The sequence below is a fragment of the Limanda limanda genome, chromosome 1 (genome assembly GCF_963576545.1).
Source record: "Limanda limanda chromosome 1, fLimLim1.1, whole genome shotgun sequence".
Taxonomy (NCBI): Eukaryota; Metazoa; Chordata; class Actinopteri; order Pleuronectiformes; family Pleuronectidae; genus Limanda; species Limanda limanda.
The window spans coordinates 9368792-9391403 of record NC_083636.1 but is presented as its reverse complement, the minus strand read 5'-3'; the positions used below and the strand labels follow the sequence as shown (position 1 = coordinate 9391403).

At 43.8% G+C, this 22612-nt stretch overlaps 1 protein-coding gene across 3 annotated transcripts in view; it reads left to right on the top strand.

Moving 5' to 3' along the window:
* The first annotated feature begins 10025 nt into the window (after window positions 1–10025).
* The window catches only part of nav3 (neuron navigator 3), a 178950-nt gene continuing 166363 nt past the window's right edge, over window positions 10026–22612 (top strand). For all 3 annotated transcript variants that reach the window (XM_061078914.1, XM_061078909.1, XM_061078921.1), the window contains exon 1: window positions 10026–10283. In XM_061078914.1, the coding sequence (XP_060934897.1) occupies window positions 10026–10283 (258 nt within the window). The remainder of the gene's footprint in view (window positions 10284–22612) is intronic.

Below are 22612 nucleotides of genomic sequence, written 5' to 3'. Positions count from 1 at the left end.
AAGTCGTGACGTTGCTCCAGCCTCACTATTGGCCCACATGCAAAACATGAATCCCCAAAAACCTCAAAAAAATCACCAATAAATGCCCCTTTTATATAAATGCCTAGTTTCCAGCAGAAATTGATTTCCTAAAACAACATCTAGACCTAAATGAAACCCATAATTATCACATTGACTTTACATAACCCATGTTAGGGAAGGTACAGACAGAAGGTCGCAGTCATGAAGCATAAGTAGCAGCTGCTCCAACATGCCGCCAGTCAACAGGATGTACAGCCGACACATTTGTGTCAGACGAGAGGAACTCCCACTCGCAGCGCCGTCTTGTCACGCACACGCATACAGTCATAGGTGGACACACTTCCTGCTTACTCCGACTCGGCCATGGAAGTGGATCCTAATCTGACAGAAGGCCCTTGATTTGTTGCTCGGCAGGTCAAAGTGTTCCAATTAGATGACTGTCCTCGCCCCCTCCTTGCTGCATCGTAAATTAAAATGCAGCAAAGATGCCCGCGAGCTGCTTTTACATAAAAAAAAAAAAAAAAATGCATGTAACGACTGTGTGGTGGTTTACAAGACAGTGAGCATGTACAGTACAGCGCCCCGGGCTGTGTTTAAAGACATCTATAACAAGTCAGTGAGAAGTTAAAGGTAATGAGATGTTGTGTGTAGAACGCAGGCCGGTCCGGTCTGCTTTTCTTTCAGGGGTGTGTCATCATGCGATATTATGAGTTCTCCTTTCATGTCAGTGGACCTGTACGTACCAGAGGTGCATGTGCACAGTGTCATGCTCCCATCTGGGTATTTTGAGAGCGTGCCAGTGTCCAGGGGCCCAAAAGCTCTTAGCCCTCTTCTTCTTTAATCAGACACACTCTCAGACAGTGTAAAACGGGACGTTACATGAGCCTCAGCACTAATGAGGGAGTCAAATGAGAGTCAAAGCCAAAGCGGCCGCGGGCCAGCCAAAGATGACACCAATATGTGTTTATCAGATGAGCAAACAACAAGCTTTCCCTATTTACAGCCCAGGGGACAGAGGTTAAAAGCTGTGTGTGCGCCACAACACGCAGTTAAAAGTAATGAGGCTTAAGCGACTTACATTGGGGATATCGAATAATTGTCTGTTGTCTGACAAGAGCTTATGGGGTTCAAACAGACGGGCTCAGTGGATATTATAAAGGTGTTGGTGTCGTGATCCTAAAGTGCACATATATTTCATTAGATCTGCATTATCAGTCATGATAATGTGAAATGTGATGTGAATCCAAAGATTCAATGAGCTCTCAGTTGACTTGAATTTGCTCGCTGGTTTTTATTGTTGAAACACACTTCCCCCTTGCAGCATGAAAGTAACGTGTAATTAATTTTATATATGATTCAACTGCAGCAGAACATTCCACAGGAAATTCAATTATTTGCTCTATATGGTAAGTTGAAAATAGGTTGAAAGGATTATGATAAGTAAAATCTATACACACCATTTTTTTCTTTTCTTTTTTTTTTTATGACAAATACAGTATAGAGAATTACAAAGCAATTATCTAATGCAATACATCACAGAAGTTGCAACAATTTTTTTGTTGTATTTGCTGTGACAGTTTATCTTCATATAAATGTCATTTCTGGGAGACAGGGTCGCCACAATATTGTAAAAATGCTGCAGTTGATGAGAGGACTGTGGAGAGAGAGGCTTCCTGTAGATGATACAAAGTTAATCGTTTTCTGAGGACAAGTGCGGCCATGACCCTGGACTTGAGCTGTTCATTTTATCCCCTTACACCAGCTGTGCATTGAAACAGAGTCAGAATTCATATTTGCACAAACATCGGGGGCAGGTTGAGAGTACTAGTTGTTGCAAAGCTGTAAAATGCTGCAATGCAGAGTTTGTAGACTGGAAGTCTGGCCTAACAACCAGGTCCCAACTAATGAACACTTGTTTGTGGTGCTCGACACACTCCTGACATGTTAGTAGAGCAAGGAGATATTATCACAGTTTGAATGCATTTTTCCTGCTGAGTCTAATCAACTCCGAACTTTTCAACTGCAATTCCCTGCAGACTTTTGAAAGCACAAAACAAATACGTATATATTTTTACATTTCCCTCATAGACAGTTGAAAAGACATGTGAAGCCAATGTCCTCAACCATATATTTTGCTAAAAATAGTAATGAGTGCTCCAACATTCTTGCCACATCAGTTTGATATTGTGATTGGCTCCAGATGACACTGAAGCAACACAGGACTGTGTCACATTGTCTCTGGGAGGTTTGTGTTAGTCATTGGACTGAAATCCCTTCTGTTTGTACAAAATAGTCAAAACTAATTAGATTCATATCTGACATTTGTTGTAATTTCCCTTGATATTTTCAAAAAGCTTGGTTAGCAGCCACATTTGTTACGCTCCAGGGCAATGGGGGGAGTTTTACCACTAAAGTCATTTTTGCCATTGAATCAGGACATGACTTCTGTTTGAATAACGCACAAGTCCCCGTCGTCTTTTCCATAAATCTGTGTTTCGGTGGTGCCCTCTGTTGGGCAGCTCCCTCTTCCTCAGGCCCCCCAGCCCAGCTTGCGTCTCCACCATCATTGGTATAACTCTACATAGCCTCTGCTGCTTGTTGTTTTTGAGGGAAGAGACTCATTCAGCACTTCAGGACTTTATCAACTCCAGCTGTGAAATCCAAGATTCGCCGAGGACACGAGTCTTTCGCAAGAGGGGAAACATTGAGATGCAGGGTAGACGTGGGGGAAGACCGGAGCGAATCACAAGGGAAAGGAATGCGATGGTCGTAAATGGGATTGATTTACTCCAACTTGGCTGCAAGGAATGAAAGTGGACGGCCTTTGCAGTTTGTCAAGTGTTAAAAAATACAGAGGGGAAGTGAGGAAAGTTTTGACAGTGGAGAAAAGTGATGGTGTCGTGATGGAAGGGTGTTAGTAGTTACATGACACGGAGCATTTGGAGGGGTCGTCTGCCGCTTCAAAATGTCCCACATTTCTTTATATAAAAGTCTGTCAGTGAAAAACTGGAAGATTGATCCATATTCTGAGCCGAGAGGTGGTGCAGTATATGACTTGAGCAAAGGGACTTTGATGTATTCACTTGACAGTAAGACGGAGCAACAGTGAGTGAGTGGGTGGAGAAGAGAATCGAAGAGGCAGCATTGAAGTAATTATCTGAATAATTTACTAAATGGGATTATAGAGGGGAATAAATGGGTATAATAAGAGCAACTGAGTGCTGAAAAAGTGCAAAGTGAATTAGTGAATACAAAGCTGCTGAATGAGCCAATGTAAATACATGTATTCATGAGAGAGTGAATGAATGGGGTATTTAAAGACACTGAAGGTGAGTCAGTGGGGGAGCAGAGGAGAAGTTAAGGCATTTTCAGACAATGGGGTCCAGAGTTTTTCCAGACTTTGCCTTTTACATATGAAGAATGCAGCAGGATATTCTCTGGTCAGACGTGCTCACAAAAACAATGAGTAAGTGTTAATAAATAGATCCCTGCAGAAAAATAAGTGTTTGTGAAAGAGTAAATGTCTGAACAAGACCAAATTGAACCTCCAACAGAAGGAGGATTGTCAGAGCAGAACGAGCCAGATCTGTCCCAACCAGATCGCTGGGGGAAATCCTTACTGCAGAGTCTCTCCAAATACTCCCTGTGATTCATTGTAGTGGAGGTATTAGCCCACCACATGGCATTTCAAATAGCACGCTGAGAGAGGAATTCAGGAAGCCTAAATTACTTTAAATTCATCAAAGTTGCTCTTAATGTTTTGTTTATAGCTGCGCTCCTGGAACAGGGCATTTTTCAAATACCACTATCCCTCAAACGTGCCCACGCTGCCCCAAATCTAACAGGCTTTGTGTTTTACAAATGAGCTACTGAGGACACACAGAAACTCCAGAGAAATTAGCGTTGTAGATTACTGAGGGATGTGAAACGTTGGGTTTCAAAGTAGGGATCGGGCTCCTCCAAAGGGTCACCAAATAAATCCTGTTAATTAATGGGCCAGAAAGAAAGAAGCAATATTATTGTCCACATTAATTTCTCTAATCTAACTTTTTGTAGAACAGATAAGAACTCATACACACATGAAACATGAATACATTTATTTTAGAGGAGCCAAAAGCAAAGGATGTGGGTCAAGAATAAACACCCGTGTCTCCATTTGTCAGCACATTTACTTCAAAGGTTTTTTAATTGAATATTTCTGTGTTGTGTCCTTATAGTTTTGCTCAACTTTAGCATCCAAACCACAGATGAGATGTATTAGAAATATTACAGTATAAACCAGGGAAAGGCTGTTCAGGGTTTTGCTCCTTTTACTGTGCATATATCAGCATTTATGAGTTAGCTGTAGTTTCTAGTAAATTGCAGGTTAAGCCTGTATAACCTCATAAAATAAGATGCATTTTTAAGTCATAGTAACATTACATTCAAATGTATTGCTTATCTAGTTTAACAATCCTTTTACACAATGTTTTTTATGTTATTGGGGTCATATGTGTTCTCTTACTTTGCTATTTGCATTCAGAGGACAGATGCGGCTGTAGTTTTAATGATTTCTTTGAGTGAACATTTTTAGTTGTATACTGCAGTATACAATTCATTATTTGACTCCATCAAAAATTCAAAGTACTTTTTAAAATACAGTTTGTTGCTTTCATCGTTTACATCCGAGACTGTCAAACGTTAATGTGAACAAGAAGGGAAGGGAAATAAAAATAAATTTCCCATGATGCTCCGTTGGGTTTTTTGCATGTGTGTGGGTGGTTGACTGCGGAGAAGTCGAAGGTTGACTGAGGAGCAGGAATCTCTCACAGAATCTTGACGCAGAGACCGAGGAGATGAAAGGCGACGTGTGTTTATGTCCTCCCAGGTCAGGCGTGGTGTGCGTTAATGGCACATGCTCGTGCTCACTCAGCCGACGGACATGCCTCCATTCGCTGGGGCACCTCTTTGTTGTGTAAGTGCCAGCACGAGTGTGTGTTTGTTTTATTTTCCATGTTGGCCGATGTGCGGTTGACTGATAGCATTCACAGCGCTGACAGGGCCAGGTGCGTGACTATCTATCTAGCCCCCCTGGAGGATGTGTTTAGATTGTGTGTGTGTGTGTGTGTGTGTGTGTGTGTGTGTGTTTGTGTGTGCATGGCACGAGGGTGGAAGGTGTTTGACCCCTCTTATCTGCAGCACCCTGGCATGTTTGTTTTCACAGCCACAGCACAACCTTACCGCTGACGTCATCTGAAGCTGGGCGCTATCGTTTATTTAAACCACACATGCACACACACACACACACACACACACACACACACGCGCACACACAGAGACACACACACATACACTAACCATCCACCCACTGCCTGGAATAGATAATAAACACATGACATTATTGATTCCATAACCCTGGTGTATCAGTGTTATTCTCACTGACTGAAATGATGTCATAGAACTTCGACCGGAACATCACATAAGTGGCATTTCATCAAACCGGCTGTAACACAATTCCTCTTGGTCGGCTGCGGTTCGAAATCAAAGCTGTGGGGTCAAAAAACAGGTTGGACTGGTTTTGAAAGTTTATCCGATTACACACGGCACTTCAATTTTCGAGTCACATTCTACCTGTGGAGAGCGGCACTTAGCGATGGAGGCTAATAACAGGACGCCGCTTTCAGCTGCGACTGGAGGTATGTGGGGACGGTTAGTGCAGCCAACCTCCCGGCTTTCAAGCTCCCCTCCTTGACCGCCACCTCCATCTACAGACGGAATGTGCTCCCTCTCCACCAGATATTTAGTGGTGGTTTTTCAGGAAACCAAGAATGGGTTTCCAGCAAAACCACAACTACATATGAAAAGTCACCGGGGCTTAAATTTAGGTGCGGTCAAGTCTTTTTCATGTCTGTCTGAAATAAGATGAAGGCATTTTAACGACAGTTTATCGTCGGTTCTTGTGGAAATGCCTTTGTCTGCAACTTTGAGCAGATGAACATGTACTTCAGTTCGGTCTTAAACTCTCAGGTCAGTGGTGCGTTTCTTTCCCCAAAGAAGGAACCAATTGCGGACCAATCTTTCTCACTCAATTTCGAAACTCTTGGACTGGCCTCAGACTCAAATGAGGTGGTCTTGTCTACAGCTCTACTGATTCATTTGCAGTCTGGCTGCCGCACATTTTGACACGTCATTGAAAGATGATAACAAATGATGAGGAATTCCGCATACAGTTAGAGCATTCAATTTCCTTTTTGTCAGCGTCCTACTCCCATTGATGTCCATTCCTTTCCTCAACTCACCCTGTTCTCTATATTTCAACCATGACATCGTTGGCCGTCAGACTATTTTTAGAGAAGTGGTCGGCCCTGGTAGCCAAACATAAGGGTGCTGACCTGCCCAATGGGTTTGTCTGGATGGAAGTGAACCTGAGATCTCCTCTGCCGATGTTGACTTTGGAACATTTCACTGCTGTTAAATGAGGACCTTTCAGCGCTGTATTACACGTGTGGGCTCCTTACCTGCAGGTAGCTGAGACACTCTCATTCCCGCCGTGCATTTACTTTTTGCTGTGTGAGGTGATTATCCTCCAGAAACCAGCGCAATTCAGGGGGAAGTAAAAGGCTTTCTCAAAACCTCTCTGAGGTCTTAGTGCAAGTTCGTTACGACTCAACACCCCCGGGTAGGGACCTTGTCAGAAACAGGTTTCCCGGCAGTTGCAGGCGGTCCTGCGAGATTGGACGGCCGCCAAATGTGCTGCAGCTCGTGTAACTCGGCAGGCAGCAGTAGTCGGAGTCGGAGCTGGAGTTGTGCCATTCATTCACGTGGTATCCTGTTGTTTTAGGCTTGTCATGATAGTCCCTGGTGCATGATTGAAAACACGTTTGAGTAGCTGGTGCTATATGTGGCAGGGGGGGGCGAACAGAGTCCCTGTAAAGGCAATTGACTGTCAGAGGCATTGAGGCATTGTAACAGAGGGCAGAAGTGGCAGCAGCAGTGTGGAAAACAATCATGTCATACTTAATTGATTTGACATTCAACCTTCTTCAGGTTCAGAGTTCAGGCTCAACTACAAAACAAAAAAAAGGGCTACATGGAAACTCTAGACCCGGAGGCCGATACATTTGAGGTGTTGTGATTTTTGGTGGTAAGGTCCTATTTGCGGGACAAGCCCTGTGTTTGGTTTCCCTCCCTTCCCCTGCTCACTTTATTGGACGGTGCCGTGTTAAAAAGTTCCGGTTTGCCGTGACACCGCAACCTGCCCCTCTGACTCCAGCACATCTCCTCGCCTCCCTAAACTGAAACAGATGGAGCCTTTCCATATAAAACTTTCACTCCCTTTTATGTCTTGCACCAAGCAGGGAGCCATTAGGAAAAAAAAATGGAAAAAAGGCTACATATTATATTATGTCTGGTTAATGCAATCCAAATGCATTTTGTCTCATCTGTGTCTCAAAAAAAAATCAACATTTGATAGAACACTTACAGATCCCAATGCCGCAGACTGTTGTAGTCTTTAATATGATCATCTGTCACAGATTTCCATCTGTCCTGCTGTCAGGCCTTTCTGTGGAGCCACAAACTACATTTAAGACACTGTAATTCCAAACGCTCGCTGAAACCAACTGGTCAGAGAACAAAGCTTTGAAAAACGTCCCTGATCAAAAGAAACACTTGGAGAGATTTACTGTAATGTTAAGTATTGGTGGGGTCAAGGAGAGTGGACTGATTTGGTTTTCTTACAGTGGTTTTGTCTTGTTTATGGGAGTCAGCCTCCAGCCGTCCACATCAGTGATATACATTGGACATTGATGCAGTGTCTGTTTCTTGTTACAGACAAGCAGCCTGAAACCAATTCTGTGGCCCAGCAGCTACTCATCACGGCCATTTCACTCGAGAGCTCTTACACTCTTTCATCCACCATTAATAATACACTGTATCAACAGCACTGGGCAATTGACTTCAAAACAGGGATCAAATATGCATTACACATTACTCATGGAAAATGGACTCGCATTTCTAATTACTCAGCGAAGTAAGTGATGTGTTATATGACTCTACTTTTATTAGTCAACTGTCAGCACCATCAAAAACAACTCCACATCCTCCACACCCACACATCACAGCTTCTGTGTTTAACACATGTAGAAACTGAAAATAACAGTTTAACAAGCGGGCAGTCGCACAATCTGGAGGGAGTTACTGACCATCCGGCAGCTAGCATTGACTTTAACTCTGCTCACAGCTCTCCAGATGTCCAGAGTCAAACACTGTCCTAAACTCTTAAAACACAGGCCAACAACTTCTATATCAACCAGTCATGAGCAGACAGAGCTTCTCCCAACACACACACTGTACACCATAGCACCCCTTGACCCCTGACCCCAGACCAGTCTGCCCACTGACCACAGCGAGAACAGACTGATGGCATCTAACCTTCATCAAACCCCCAAGTAAACCAGCTGCCAACACAATTGTCAAAGATGTAGTAATAAACTAGTCACAGTAATGTTGAATTCAAAATTGTAAGGTGATTAAAATACTGTAATGCGTAACTAAGCCATATATTAGTGCCCAAAACTGTAGATTAACTTGATTTATTCCTGAAAAATCTGCAAAAATGTCCATTAATCCATGATGCCCACACTATGAAAGATTATACTATTCATAACATACACCATTCAAGTTCTGTTGCTGGGTTACCTATATGGGCACAATGAGAGTCAGGGTAAAAAGCTGGCCGTCACAGAGAGGGTCAAGAAACAATGACTCATACAAATGGTCATAATGACACACTCTGTTTCCTCCTCAAAGCCAGTCTCAGTGTTGCCATGTATACATCAAAAATGATGAGGCTAGTTGTGGTTTTATATGTTCTCTTCACACTGTATACTGTGGGAAACCTAAGGGGAAATGTGAAACTGTATGGAAAATCTAATACCAGTATACACATGTTTGACTGAGGGTCTCGGAGATGTATGTAATTGTGTGCAATAGATCCAACCTCTGATACCTGCGAAGGTGGAAGGGGCGAGTCATAAGAATGGATCAATGCAGGATAATAGCAGTTATGACCCAAAGTTACAATTAAATATATGCAATTTTTTCTCTTAAATTTGTTCCTATTCAGAAAGAAGAAAAGAGAGACAGGCAGTGAGTGAGTCATGCAAAGAGAAACCGAGAGACAGAGTGAATCTCAGGCAAAGAGCAGCTTTAAAGCAGAAACCTGTTGAGCTACTACAATGATGTCAGCATGATACAGAAGGTTGAAGTTTGTCTCCCTGTTCACGTTGGAATTCTTCCTTTCTTATCTCAACCCTCAGCTGGTCTTTTTTTTTCAAGATCACCTTTTTATGCATGAGGGCTTTTCCCCCTTTTACATTTCTACTCTGTCTCCATTCGGAGGGAGGGGCATCTCCAGATGTAGACAGAGAGGAGTGCGTCTATTTCCAGTGATCAGGAAGAGGAAAGAGAGAGGGAGAAAGAGGAGAACTGTTTAGACAGTTGTGTTTGGGAGCACTGAGCACACACACACACACACACACACACACACACGCACACACACACGCAGCCAGGTCTCTTGTAATCACGATTTTTGCCGACTGGTGGCTGTACCTTCCAGAAGAGTTCACGCCCCCTCGGACTGTTTTGGCTGACTTTGTGGTGTACACTTCTGACAGTGAGAGAGAGAGAGTGGGGCAGCGAGAGAGTGAGGGAAGGGGAGGGAGCAGTGTTGCTTGTGGGAGGAGAAGGAGGAGGGAGAGAGCAGGAGGAAGGAGAAGCCTTCTCTTTTTCTGTGAGTCCTGCTCGCTGTAGGCTACAGAATGGACGCAGTTGCTTTCCTCTCAGTTTGAGAGGCAACTGCAGTTTTTTTTTTCTTTTCTTTTTCTTTTTTAGTCTCCCTTCCTCCCTCGTGCCAGACATCAGTAGTAGACACTGCAGATTTGTTTCCCCTTCCACACTGTACTTTTTTTGGGGGGGACCGCTCTCTCACTCCTGTGTTATTATTCCGGTGCCTGGGAAGTACCATGCCGGTGGTTGGTGTCGCCTCCAAGCTCAGGCCACCCTCCTCAGTGGGCACCAAACCGGTGCACACGGCTCTCCCCATCCCCAGTGCGGTGAGGGCGGCCACCTCGCAGGGCTACATGGCCCGGCAGCAGGAGCTCAGGGCAGGTGAGGGCGCCCCAGGGCTCTCCTGCCAGCTGTCAGTCAAGTCCGAGTACCGGCAGGAGAGGACGCCTGATGGGAGGTCCAGAGCCGAGACGGAGGAGAGCAAGATCTGCAAGGTCAGTGGGGGTGCACGGACTCCATCAGGCTGTGTATTAGTGTGTGTGAGAGCAGGCAGCAGAGTGACACTCCACAGGTGTCAGTGCAGGAGAAAGTGTCAGGCTTGTGTGGCTCGCCCTCTTTCTATCACTGTGTGTGCCTCGCTCTATTCTCTCCATCTGGGTTGAAGCAGGTGTCTGAACCAAGTCTGAGCCGCGGACACACCGAGGCAATGAGTCATGTGTGCTTTAATGAGATGATGTCGCTGGCTCGTGGTCATCAACTCAGAGGGGAAACTACATGAGTAATGTTTCACTGGCAGTGTATTACCTCATCCGGCTGCCCATTCACTCTATGCATCATTTACTAATCTGTGTGTGTGTGTGTGTGTGTGTGTGTGTGTGTGTGTGGAAAGGGAAGTTCAGGGGTTGTGTGTGTGTGGAAGTATTTGGTCTATACCTGTGAGGTGAACCATGTCAGCTCCTCTGTGGGGAGGGAAACTAATCGGAGAGCTACCTGAGTAGCCCTGAATGTATACACTCTCTCCTCTTCCTTTCTGTATCCCAATGCTGGGTAATATTTCATATAGATCACCAGAGTGGCCCTCTTGCTCCCAGAGTACATCCTCAAAACCTCCAACAGAGTAACAATGTTGCAGTTGGTTTAATGGCTGCACAAAGATCATTTTTAAGTGCTTCGCCATACTAAACTCGGTCTGTGCCAAGTTCTTTCCGCTTTGCAGAAATGCTTGGCTCAGTGTCCCCCGGCTGGAAAAGAGAAGGCGGGGCCGGTCCATCTTGAGGAGGAAGGGGTTTTCAAAACTCCCCGCCAAATAGTTTTCAGCAGCACCTCGGCCCGTCCCACATCCAGAGCTGTCAGAGCACAAACTGAAACTTTCCTGTTTGGCCGGTTGGTCTCATCTCCTCCTCCCCTCTTCTCCTAACTGCCGTTTGTCTACCGTTACAAGACGTCCTGACAGAGACGTGAAAAAAATTAAAAAGACTTCCTGACCCTGATTCTTTTCCTGGCTTGTGATAGCGAACAAAGCTGCTGATTTACCTCGTGACTTAGAGGAAGCGTGGGCAGAAGACATCAAAGCACGGGTCAAGACTCCCCTGCTTCTAAATCCTCCCAGCGTGTCCGTGACTGAGTCCAAAAAGTCTGCCCTTACTATAAGGGGGGGGTGGGTCATCATTAACCTGCTGCTGAACTGGCAACTTCTACTTAACTCTCAGCTTCTAAAAACAACTGGGTTCCTTAAAACCTCCCGTTTAGTCCATTAAAAGTACAGTAGCATATTTTGTTTATATATATATATATATATATAAAAAGAAGGAAGCTGATCCATCGTCCGTCTTACTTTGAAAAGATAAGGTGTCATGCAGGTGTTCCAACACCTTCTCTCTCATCTTGACTCTTGCCATTCCTACTGTTCTCTGTTTGTTGGATTTGAACCTTATTCAGATGTTGTTATTGACGGAGCATCAGCTGAATTGCCTGAAGTGCACAATCCCTGCAACTAACCATGGTCTCTGTCACTGGAAAAGCTCACAGGCAGGCAGAAGTGTCTTGCCTGCCCCAGCCTGTCGCTGTGGGTGAGGAATGGGAGGTATGGAAGGGGGTAATTAGTCTGTCTAATTGTGTTGTGTAGTCCCTTAAGAGCTTCACTTGCTGGTTTCCAGAAAAAAGGGAAAGAGGAGGTGGAGTAAGTGCTGCTCTAACACCTTTGCATTAACCAACACTCCTTGTTTACTAGGAGTCCTCTTATCAAGTGGGATCCAGCGTAGCACTATGTGTGTGCATGTGTGCATGACTGCATGCTTGTTTGTGTGCATTCAACCGCCTCATATACACAATAGTGCCAGCGTGTGTCGGCTTGTCTTCCATGTGGTTAAACAGATCTTAACATCGCTGGTGTTTGTCAAAGAGGGAACGACTTAAGGTATTGACCTGTCTAGTCCTGTCAAGTATTTGACCCATGTTCATAATGGCATCAGTATCAAGGTGCCATACCCTCACAATATACCGGTGCTTGCAGAACAATGACGAGTGCAACAAATAAACAAATGCATGTGGGTTAAGTGGAAGGCAGAGAGGAAGAGGGGATTTGTTTTTTTCCCTTCAGTGTGGTGTTTGCAGGAGACAGCAGGCCTGATGTTGTTTTGCCCAAAGCCGGAGAGGAAGTCCAAGTGACTCTTAAAACAAGCTCAGCTGAAACAAATCCGATGTGCAGCTCAGCCTGAAGCTGAAGGCCCACCGCTGTGTTTGGACCGAGAGCTTTCACATTTAACAGATGTCGCTCGGGTGAAAGAAGGACCAGTTCTTTACGGAGCACTGCTGTGCTCACGCTCCACCTGTGAGAGGACCTGCAGGTCCAGCAGTGATGCAGGGAGCCATCAGGTTGTCTGATTTGTTTGGAAAGGACACGAGCTGCATAGACCAGCTTAATGTTGGACACCATTCAGAATCGGTTGGGTCTAATCCAAGCAGTGTTAATACAGTTTATAATTCCTAATGGGTAAAAACAACAGGCTACACCTAGTTTCACATGAGTGTCCTTAAGTTGTGTCTAGATTTGTGTGTCTGTGCACAAATGTGTTATTTTCACTAAGGAAGAGACATCTTTTGGAAATGTTATTGTGGATGCTGCAGAACCGTATACAGAACATGATGCACAATGAACATTTGCAGTGACTATTGACTTACTTGTTAAATCTTAACCTGACCATTGAAGCAATGCATCCAACCAATTGGACATTGTCTTTAGCTGATGCAGATGCTAATTCTAGGGGGATTTTAGCATTATTCCCCATAAAGGTACAACACAATTATACAAATATATCTCTATTTGACCACAAACTACACGTAGAAAGTACATTTATGAGAGACAATTAAAATAATTCTTCCCAAGTACTGGAGGGTGTGTTAATTTGTGGTTGTCTTTTGCAAAAGGCATTACATCACATAATTTTGAAAGAGAAGCCGGTCGTCACCTTGCTTTCTTTACGTTTCTCTAAGCCCCATGACTAATTTACATGACTGATGTTCATGATGCACAGCTTTTGCAAACATTAGCTGCGTGCGTCTTCAGTTTCTTTGGTGGTGTTTGGTGTCTCGTCCAGGGTTCATCGCCTAATCCGTCTATGATTTGGGGTTAGGGTTAGTCAAGGAATCCGATTTCCCTTCCATGCTGGAGACGAGAACAAGGCAAGACGTGTGCTCTTCCTGTTGTACTCTCCGCTGACAGCCTCTGGCGCTTCTTTAATGAAGTGTCAACGCCACCATCACTGATTGGGACTTATCTTGTGCATCAAGCGGTTTGGCAGCTGTCCAGAACACACAGCCAAGAGAATTTGGCTAATTTAGAGTTCCTTTTCAGACAGAGCTGAAAATTGCTTTCTTAGCTTTTAATTAATTCTATGTCGTGGCAGAAGAACAAATGATGTTTATCGGATTCATCTTCATTCTTCCTTGAACAACTGTATGCGTTGTTTTGGGATTCATCAGGTTATATCTATTCACGCCTTGACGCCTCTCATTAAAAGCTGTCTTGTGCCTTTGGGTGATTTAAGTTAACTTCATTTAACAGCCTGCTGTGCAAGTGTCACAACATAGTGATTTAGGGATATATCAACCTCTAGGAACTCCAGTATCATTGGGATTTGTATAATTGGTTAGGTAAGGGGAAGAGTTTGGTGAAAAGACATTTTCTGTTTCGGTTTAGCTGAATAAAAGTGTAAATTCTAAGAGACCAGCCTATTGGTTTTTGGTCCTAACCCTGAGAATATGGCCAATTATCGCATTGAGTTCCCATGTATGATGAAGCTCTGGTCAGGTCAGCTTCCAAACACCAGTTTTGCCTTGAGAGCCACACAAAAGACCAACTTTTTATTGTGTGCACTTACTGCAATTTTATCCCAACCCTAAGAGTAAAGTGTTTGGGAAACTCAAGTTGGGCCTTCCTTTAACAGCTCTCATAACTTTTTTCTTTCAACTGTAGAGAGCGTGAAAAGTACAATGGCTGAATAGCCTTCAAGAAAAGTTACGTGCAAGAGGAGGTGCATGAGAACAGCACAAATGGATATTTTGCAATAGTACATCAACCTGCCAGTAGACAGACTCTCAGGGTTTCTCCATCTACTCTCACTCTATCCTGCGTACATGCTTGGTGTAAGTGCAGACGAGTGCCAGAGACACTCACCCACCAAAAGCAGAAAAAAACATCCTGTTGATTCACTGTCTGCGTACATGTGGTGTGTAAACTGCCCAATAACCAGTCAGTTGTTAGGTATTCTTTCTTTTGGTGCTGCTCATGCTGTGGCCTGATAATGGTGCAGGCGACAGTATGGGTGGGTTCGAAGTCATAAAGTCGGGTGGAGTTCCAAAGGGAGTAATGTCGGGGTTTACTGAGTTTGAGTGAGTACAACGTAAACAAATCTATCTCTACTCTTTCCCTCGGTCTGTTATCTCTGGGTGGGCCTGATGCAATCTGCTTCTCTTGTCCTCTGTCACCCTGTGTCTACTATGTGCTGTCCCTGTCTTTCTTTTAAACATATAGAAATACATATATTATAATCGTGAAACAGCTTTTCCAGAGTCATACTTCTTTTATATTTATTATCTCCATTACAGTGACATTAGCAGATTGTGTGACCAAAGATATGATTTAAAGGAAGACTGTTAATAGAAACCTTTTGGAAGATTAGGTAATTTGTCTCCAGGCTACCTGAACCATATCATATTGAAAACATAAGCGTGGAGTTTGTCCAGCACATCAGTGGTGTAAGTTCTCTCTCTCTCCCTCTGTCTCTTCCTCTCGTTCCCTCTTTCGCTGTCTCTCTGTCTTTATGTCTCTTGCTAATCTCTTGCTCTTCCCCCTCGAGCTGCTGTTACACTGCGGAAACAACCGAGAGAACACAGTGAGTGACAGGGGGCCAACTTGCTCCAGTATAGGGAGGTGGACGGGACGGCTCATGCACAGGGGGGTGTCTGAACGTGTCCTAGTCATGGGTGGTCTGTCTTGCCGTGTGCCGGACTCCATATCTGGAAGGGAAGCTGTCGTTGAGAGGGAGGTGTGAATGTTGAGCAGAGGACAGGCAGGGCTGCTATATTTGAGCGTCTAGCCGACGAGGTCATGCGAGTGAACTTTAAAACACACGGCGATGACACCGGAGTGGTCGCCTGCATCTGTGAAATAAGAAAACCCAATTTCTTTAAGTTCAGTATAGAATGACATAAGAAATGGCTTGAAGATTGCTTTGGTTGAAACCAAACACTCCCATAGCAAAAAGACGCAGCCCTTAAACGTTACTGCAGGTTTGCCTCTCTGTGGTAAGCTGCAGTAGTTTGTCCCCACAACTGCAGCAGCAGTGAGGCTGATTGATGAAGGCCAATACGTCTGTGGTCTGTCGAGCCCAGCTCACTTGGCCTGATCCAAGTTGGCAGTGATCTTTGGTCTCACACATGATTTTGAACCTTGAGATTATCAAATTATAGCAAGAAATGTAAAAAGAATTGGGTTAGCATATGTTGCAGCTGAGTAACTACCACTAATGTGATTCAGTCACATTTTTTGCATTAGTCTTTTCCACTTTCTGCAACATTCCCCCACAGGGCTGAGATTCCTTAATGACCCCTGGGTCGAAATTGGGAAAATATTTGAGACAATATTATGCTTTCCAGGGCTCTTTCCCTCCCCTCCACCTCTCCCTGTGTCTTTTGTCTTACACGCAGTATTTCATTGCCTTTTGTGCCGCGGGGAGTCTTGCTGTCGGTCGCTGTGTTTAAATCTTGGAGGGAGAACACACAGAGCGGCGGGTGTTTACAGTACAGCCACACCGGTTAAAAATACCCTCCCCTGGAAGTGCAGCCATAGTGCTCACTCCAAAACACTAAGAAAAACAAGGCTCGCTGCAAAACAAGTTCAAGTACATGGGAAAGCATTGAAAAAGTCTTTGGTAAAAAGCCACCTCTATGAAAACTGAGGGTTTGTGTTTATCAGAGTTATGAATTTTTACTAATGACCCTTCTTAATTGGAGTTTATTGTGTATAAATGAAAAAATACCACATTTTGTGAAGCTTCAAAACTCTTGACTTTGTTTAAAATCTTTTGCAGACTCAACATTGTAAATCTTCATCTTGGTTTTAACGTCTCCCTCTGACCTACGGCTACAGGACTCAACAAATAACTGAGATTAAAGCGAACAAAGCCTCCCACCGCCCTGTTATTGTCTCATCATATTCTCAGGGTTCTCTCTGATGTTTGTGTGCGTGAGGCATCATGGCATCGATTTGACGCAGGGAAAAAAGTGTTAGCGTGTGTATGTGCGTCAAACCCAGGCCTGCTCTCATGCAGAGGTTGGGATGACACACACACAAACAGACACATACACTCACACATACATACACACACACACCCACCAGGCCTTCTGCCAGTTCAAAGGTTGGCTTGCTAAGTGATCCAAGAGTGGGTCGGTTCGCTTGTTTGTTGTTTAATGCCGTAAAAGAAGGAAAGCAAACAGAGAGAAGACATGGTTTTTCTTACATATTTTATCATTTATGTGCTACTACACAGCCCAACACACATTGAAATATGCACAGAGATGCACAGTTAACAACTATATATATCAAAATTCCATGTAAAGACAATAAAAACAGGAATGAAAAACTGAAATTTTAAAAATTTAAAAGGAATTTTAAATGAATTGTTTGATGCCTTTGACTTAAATGAGCAGACATGTTTTGCAGAGCTCGGGTACAGGAAGATTGTCCTAGAAGTGCTGGTGCACAGAAACTAAAAACTTACTTGGTTTTGATTGAGGGAGTAACCAGGACGACCTGAGGCGTCTGGATTCTTTGTAGCATACAAGGAAATCAGAGATGTATTTAGGCCTGAGAACATTTGGTGCTGTATAAACAAGTAATAGGATTTTAAAAAACTCTCCTTTGGGATACAGGAAGCCAGTGCAGTGATTTGAAGGCTGGTGTAATGTGCTCCACTTTCTTCGTGTCAGTGAGGATATGAGATGAGCTGTAGCTGCCTGGTTGTCTGGTGGTGGAGCCTGCTGAAAGTAAACACTGAAGTCTTTCTGGATCCTTTATCGACTGAAATCCTTTCATACTTTATGTTTTTAAAGTGGTAGTATGTTGATTTTGTATTTGTCTTCTTTCTTTGGTGCCAAAAACATTTATTGTGTGTGCAAAGGGTCTGTAGAGCTCTTACTGGATTAGGATGCCAGACTCATTTAAAGTTTACCTCTGTGCATACGCTATACCAATACAAATATAAACTTTATAAGATCGTATAATATAAGCACATCTCTGAAGCAGTTTAAGTCAAATCAAATGGTTAGGTCAATGGCCTCGGGGCAGGAATTGGCTTGAAAAGAAAAGTTCAATATTTTGGAAAATTCAAACTTCCTGGAAAGTATGAGGTTGTTAGGTAACCAGCAGAGACTCCAGGAGCTCAGTGGCTCGGCCAAAAAAGGAGTTCCTCCATGTGACTTCCTGTAAACCATGAACTGAAGTTTGTTGTTTTGTTTTTTAACTTTCCCATGTGTACAGGTGTTGTGGAATACAGCTGATCAGACTAAGTGAAAAATGTTTTGTGGAGAGAAGGATGAAGTCTAAAAGAATGCCATCAGGTGAATCAAATTTAAAAATAGATACAAAACTGGGGCTGTGGATTGAGAAAGAAGTGAGACCTCCGTTACCTCAAGTTGCATTATGGGTAATACAGCAGGCATCAGGGTTTGACAAAGAAGACAAATGCATGGGTTCAAAAAGATGCTGGTTCTGCTGCTTTGATTCACTCCTTTTCAAAGTGTCCATCCTGAGTGTGGCAATGTGATGGAGAACAACACTTCAGCGACACAAAGGGTGATGTTTGTTCTGTAGTGGGTCGCCATAAGGTCAGAGGAGACACACCTGCACACACATGCATGTTTTGAGTGTGTTTTCGTGTTGGATTACCTCCACCTTTGATTTCCCCCCATTTGTCTCTCTTCAGCCGTCCGTCACCACTCTCTCTGTATGCTCTGTTTTCTTAGTGTCCATACTCTCTTCTCCCTTTATCCTCCATCGGTCCCCTCTTTTCACGTCTTCCCGGCACTTGTTTTTCACCCCTCTGTCTCCTGTCACTGTCTTTCTGCTCGCTCCCATTCCCAGCATTCCTCCCTGAGTACTTCCTTGGCCTCAACCTTCTCTGTCTCTCCAGACTGGAGCCTTTCTCTTATCCTACTCCCTCCAACTCACTTACCGGTATTTTCCTCTGACCTTTACCCCCTTCTCTTTTTTCTGTATTGTTTCTTTTTCATCTTTTTTCACCATCGTGCTCCACCTTTACTTCTCTCTCCCTCTCTCTCTCACTTCTTTTTTTGTCCATCTCTTCCTCTCTCTCTGTGATATTCATAATGAGAAAAGCAGCAGGAGAGAGTTAACACACACCTGGCCCAGTTCTGTCTCCCCAGCAGCTGTCACAGATAACCTTTCCTCTGCTGAACGAACAGGTCACCTTTCTCTTCTCTTCTCTTCTCTTCTTTTCTATTCTCTTCTCTTCTCTTCTTTTTGCTTCTCTTCTCTTCTCTTGTCTTTGCTTCTCTTCTCTTCTCTTCTCTTCTCACTCCAAGCAAACATCTGGGAAAGCAACAACTGGTGTCAAAACTGTCCAACTCCCATGGACAGGGAGCAAACATGCTAACATAACATAACACACACTAACAATGGCCAGCATGTGTGTCTGTGTGTGATTGTGTGTGTTGTTGTTTTAATGCAGGCAGGCAGGCCTATCACTGGTGTTATGAGTCAAGCGAGTGGTTTCTGAGCTGTGTGACTCACGGCTTACGCAGCAGCGGCGGTACATCACCAGCTATCAACTTGATTACTGGGTTTCCGGGGCATCTGGGGAGGAGGGGCGGGGGGGATCGAGTAACAGTAACAGTACAGTCATAGGCTATACGTTCAACTGCACAGCCTCCCAGCCCAGATGTGCCCGGTGCTTTTATAGGTTGTTGTTCCCAGCTGCAGCAAAACAGTGTTACTCACAGTTCACGGAAAAACAAACATGCGCAACCCATAATGTTGTTTTTGGTAATTCAAAGTATAGAAGAAAAATTATTTTAACCTGAGCTGCTGATTTTACACCTGCACATTAAAAATAAAACGGGTGAACTGCAGTTTTCTGTTTTTATTTTTTTTTGATTTTGAAAACACCCAGGGCCGGGCAATATGGTCAAATTGATATCAAGAGAAAAAATGTTATATCAGTCAATATTGATAATTGCAACAATAAATGTTACATCATTAATTATTCCAGATTTAAAGACAAATTTGTGCTTCTGAGTGAAAGTAGTGGTTTAAGCCTAACCCTAACCCTTCTCCACTTGGGCTAGCTTGTATAAAAACAAATAAATAACTGTGGTTGGAGTTGGTAATGCCCAGGTGTGAATGTTAGTGGCAGAATGAAAGTCAAGCGGAGTATCGCTGGAAAACAGTATCAATTATCCATTATTGGGTTACATTTAAGGGCTATGGGATGTTTTTGATAAGTAAATAGAACACACGAAACCAACCAACACTCAGACACAGATGTCGGGATGAAAGACTCATCTGGTGGGATACCGGGGGGGCGGTTTGTACCCTCCCTTGGCACAAGCTTTTACAGGGCGCTCAATGGAGCACGCACACATGTTTTTTTGGAGTGGTTAACCCTCACATTTAGACTCATCATTACCCACAACCAGCATCTATGTTCTCATTATTTTTCCACATTTATTCAATCTGTACTTTTTCTCTTATTTTCCTGCATTTTGTATGTGTAAGTCTTACTAAAGGGCCAACAAAGTGCCGAATGGAAATAATTACACTTACTCATAGTTCTGTGTTTACTTTAAGAAGAATTGCCCTGGTGGGATTCCCCATGCGTTAATGGAATATTTCATTAAAATGGCCTCACAATGTGTGCATGCATGTTAAACAAGGGAGGCCCCAGTGCGATCAAACAACCCGCCCCAAACCCTCCATGAATTTAAAGTATGGTCAGAGTTGAATGTAATAAAAGCTGAGAGATTTTGATGCTGAAATGCAAGACAGCTGTCACTCGGTGTGTTGGCCCAATGCTGGACACACTGATGTGCAAAAGAATCACAGATCTGGAAAGATCATGTAGGTCGAGGCAGACTCAGTGATCCTAATGCAGCCATGAGGTCATCGGCCAGCTCAGTGGTGCGTGACCCCTGCAGCCACCGGCCAGTCTGTAGAGCACTGTGGCAGCATTTGATGTGTCCATGGCCCTTTTTGGAAACAGTAAATGGAGTGTGAAAGTGCACGTTGCAGAGCTGCAACTGGAGCCTTGTGGGTGCACGTCTGTGTCTGTGCGTCTGTGTCAATAAAACATGAGATGAAATCAAATGAGGTCTTTTACAGTAATATAAATAATAAAGAAGTCTTTTAGTAGTGGGAGGCTTGGTGGTTCAGTTTTTTATGTTGCTGTCTTAAAGCAGGACGAACTTGGACCCAGTCCCTGACCCCCGTTCTTTCTCTGCGTGGTTTACTTGCTCACACTGAGTTTATGTGTGTCCTTTGAGAATCCATCGACATTTAGGTTTGGTGTATTGAATAGTTTCAGTGTGACTATACATCCCACCTACGGACACTACCGGTTTTTGCACAGACATTTAAGAAAAGGATTTTGCTGAACAATTAAATGGATTCTGATGCTTCTCATTTCATCCCATTATGATTTCAGTTGACTATTTGTGAGGTCGTGACTTCATGTTTTGGAAAGCCATGTCTTAATGAGCCTCATTTGTCCCACAGTGGTCTACTATACGTCACTGTCTGGCCTCTCCTGGCGCCCTTCTGCTGTCCTTATATTGCTCTTCCTCTGAGCTGCAGGTGGGCCCTCTGCACCTTTCTATTAAAAAGCAGTCATTTCCGTCTCAATATCACCACCTCACTGCCTCTGCTGTTCCACTGTATTAAGTTTGCCCATAAAGTGTGTTAACTCTGCCATTAATGAGTGTTAAACATGAACCTCTGGCCCTTGACAGCGTCTCCAGAGATGGGGAGCTAAGTACGCCCTCCACTTCCACTTTCGCCTTTCCCTCTGGCCAACGACACCTTGCGGTTTTGGGCAGGGGCGCGTTCTCTCACCGGATAAGTCTCCTGACACACATCGTGTATAGTTTTATTTACCGGCTATGGTTGTTGTTATTCCCACGAGAATGCTCAAACTTGCTTTAACAACCTAGGGTTTTTTGTTGATGAATCCTCTGAGGCCTTTTTGGCGCTTTTCTCATTTCCTCTCCCAGCTCAGCGGCGGTGACTTGTCACTTAAACAACGTTGGGTTTGTTGAATCACATCTGCAGTGTTGGCAGTGGCCTAGCCAAAGCTTACGTACATTAGGAGTCAGGTAACCTATGATCTTTTTCAGCCCTCCCAAACACTTCTCTATTCCTGTTAACACTATTTACTCTTAAGACTTATTTTCAGCATAATCATCTTAATGGTGTAATAGCCTTCCTCGCATGTAACAGCAGAGGTGAATGGAGCACAAGAGGAATCTTTGTCTGTGTCAACTTTGGAAGGTCGTTGCCTAAATGGTCGGATCATAGGTTGATGGTTGAGGTTAGCCCATACGAGAGAAATGTGAAAGCCTCAGCATAGAGCAACATTTTCCCTCTTAATCCCTAAATGATGAGGAAGGGCTGTCTGCCATGCTACACTGAAGAGACTCATTACAAGAAGACGTAATGAAGGGGACAAGAGGTTCTTTTAAGCAGCTACGAAGGTTCACATGCTGTCGGGCCACTTGCCAATGGCTGGCCCGACCAGAGTTAGATGTCCCATCGGAGACAAGACAAGAGCCTTTTGTATTGTCCCACGCTACATCCCTCGAGGGACGAAGAAGTTCAGCCTGAAGACATAATGAGGACCGATGATGATAAGATCTCTTTCTCTTCTGTAAATGTATTATTTGGAAACTTGGAGACATTGGCCTCAGTAGGGTCAACTGATTCAATTGCTTGATTTAATTAGCAGATAAATAGTAGATAAATGGCACAAACTACAAGAAGAAAGGAACAGAACATCATACATTAAAAGTCTCTGGGCTATCTGGTGTTCAAGCCTCTTTTCTTTTTAGTGTTTATCTTACCCATTGAAAAAAAATGATATGAACGAATAATTATTGCAGTTACTGCATTGTTTAAATCCACGGTGAGAGTTAGCGGTTAGGAAATTATCACTTTAGAGGAAAGTGCTCGGTAAATAATTCCACTGATAGACCTGTTTATTTGAGTTCAGTTAGAATGAGTCAAGAGGATATGATTCATCTGAGAGACAATATA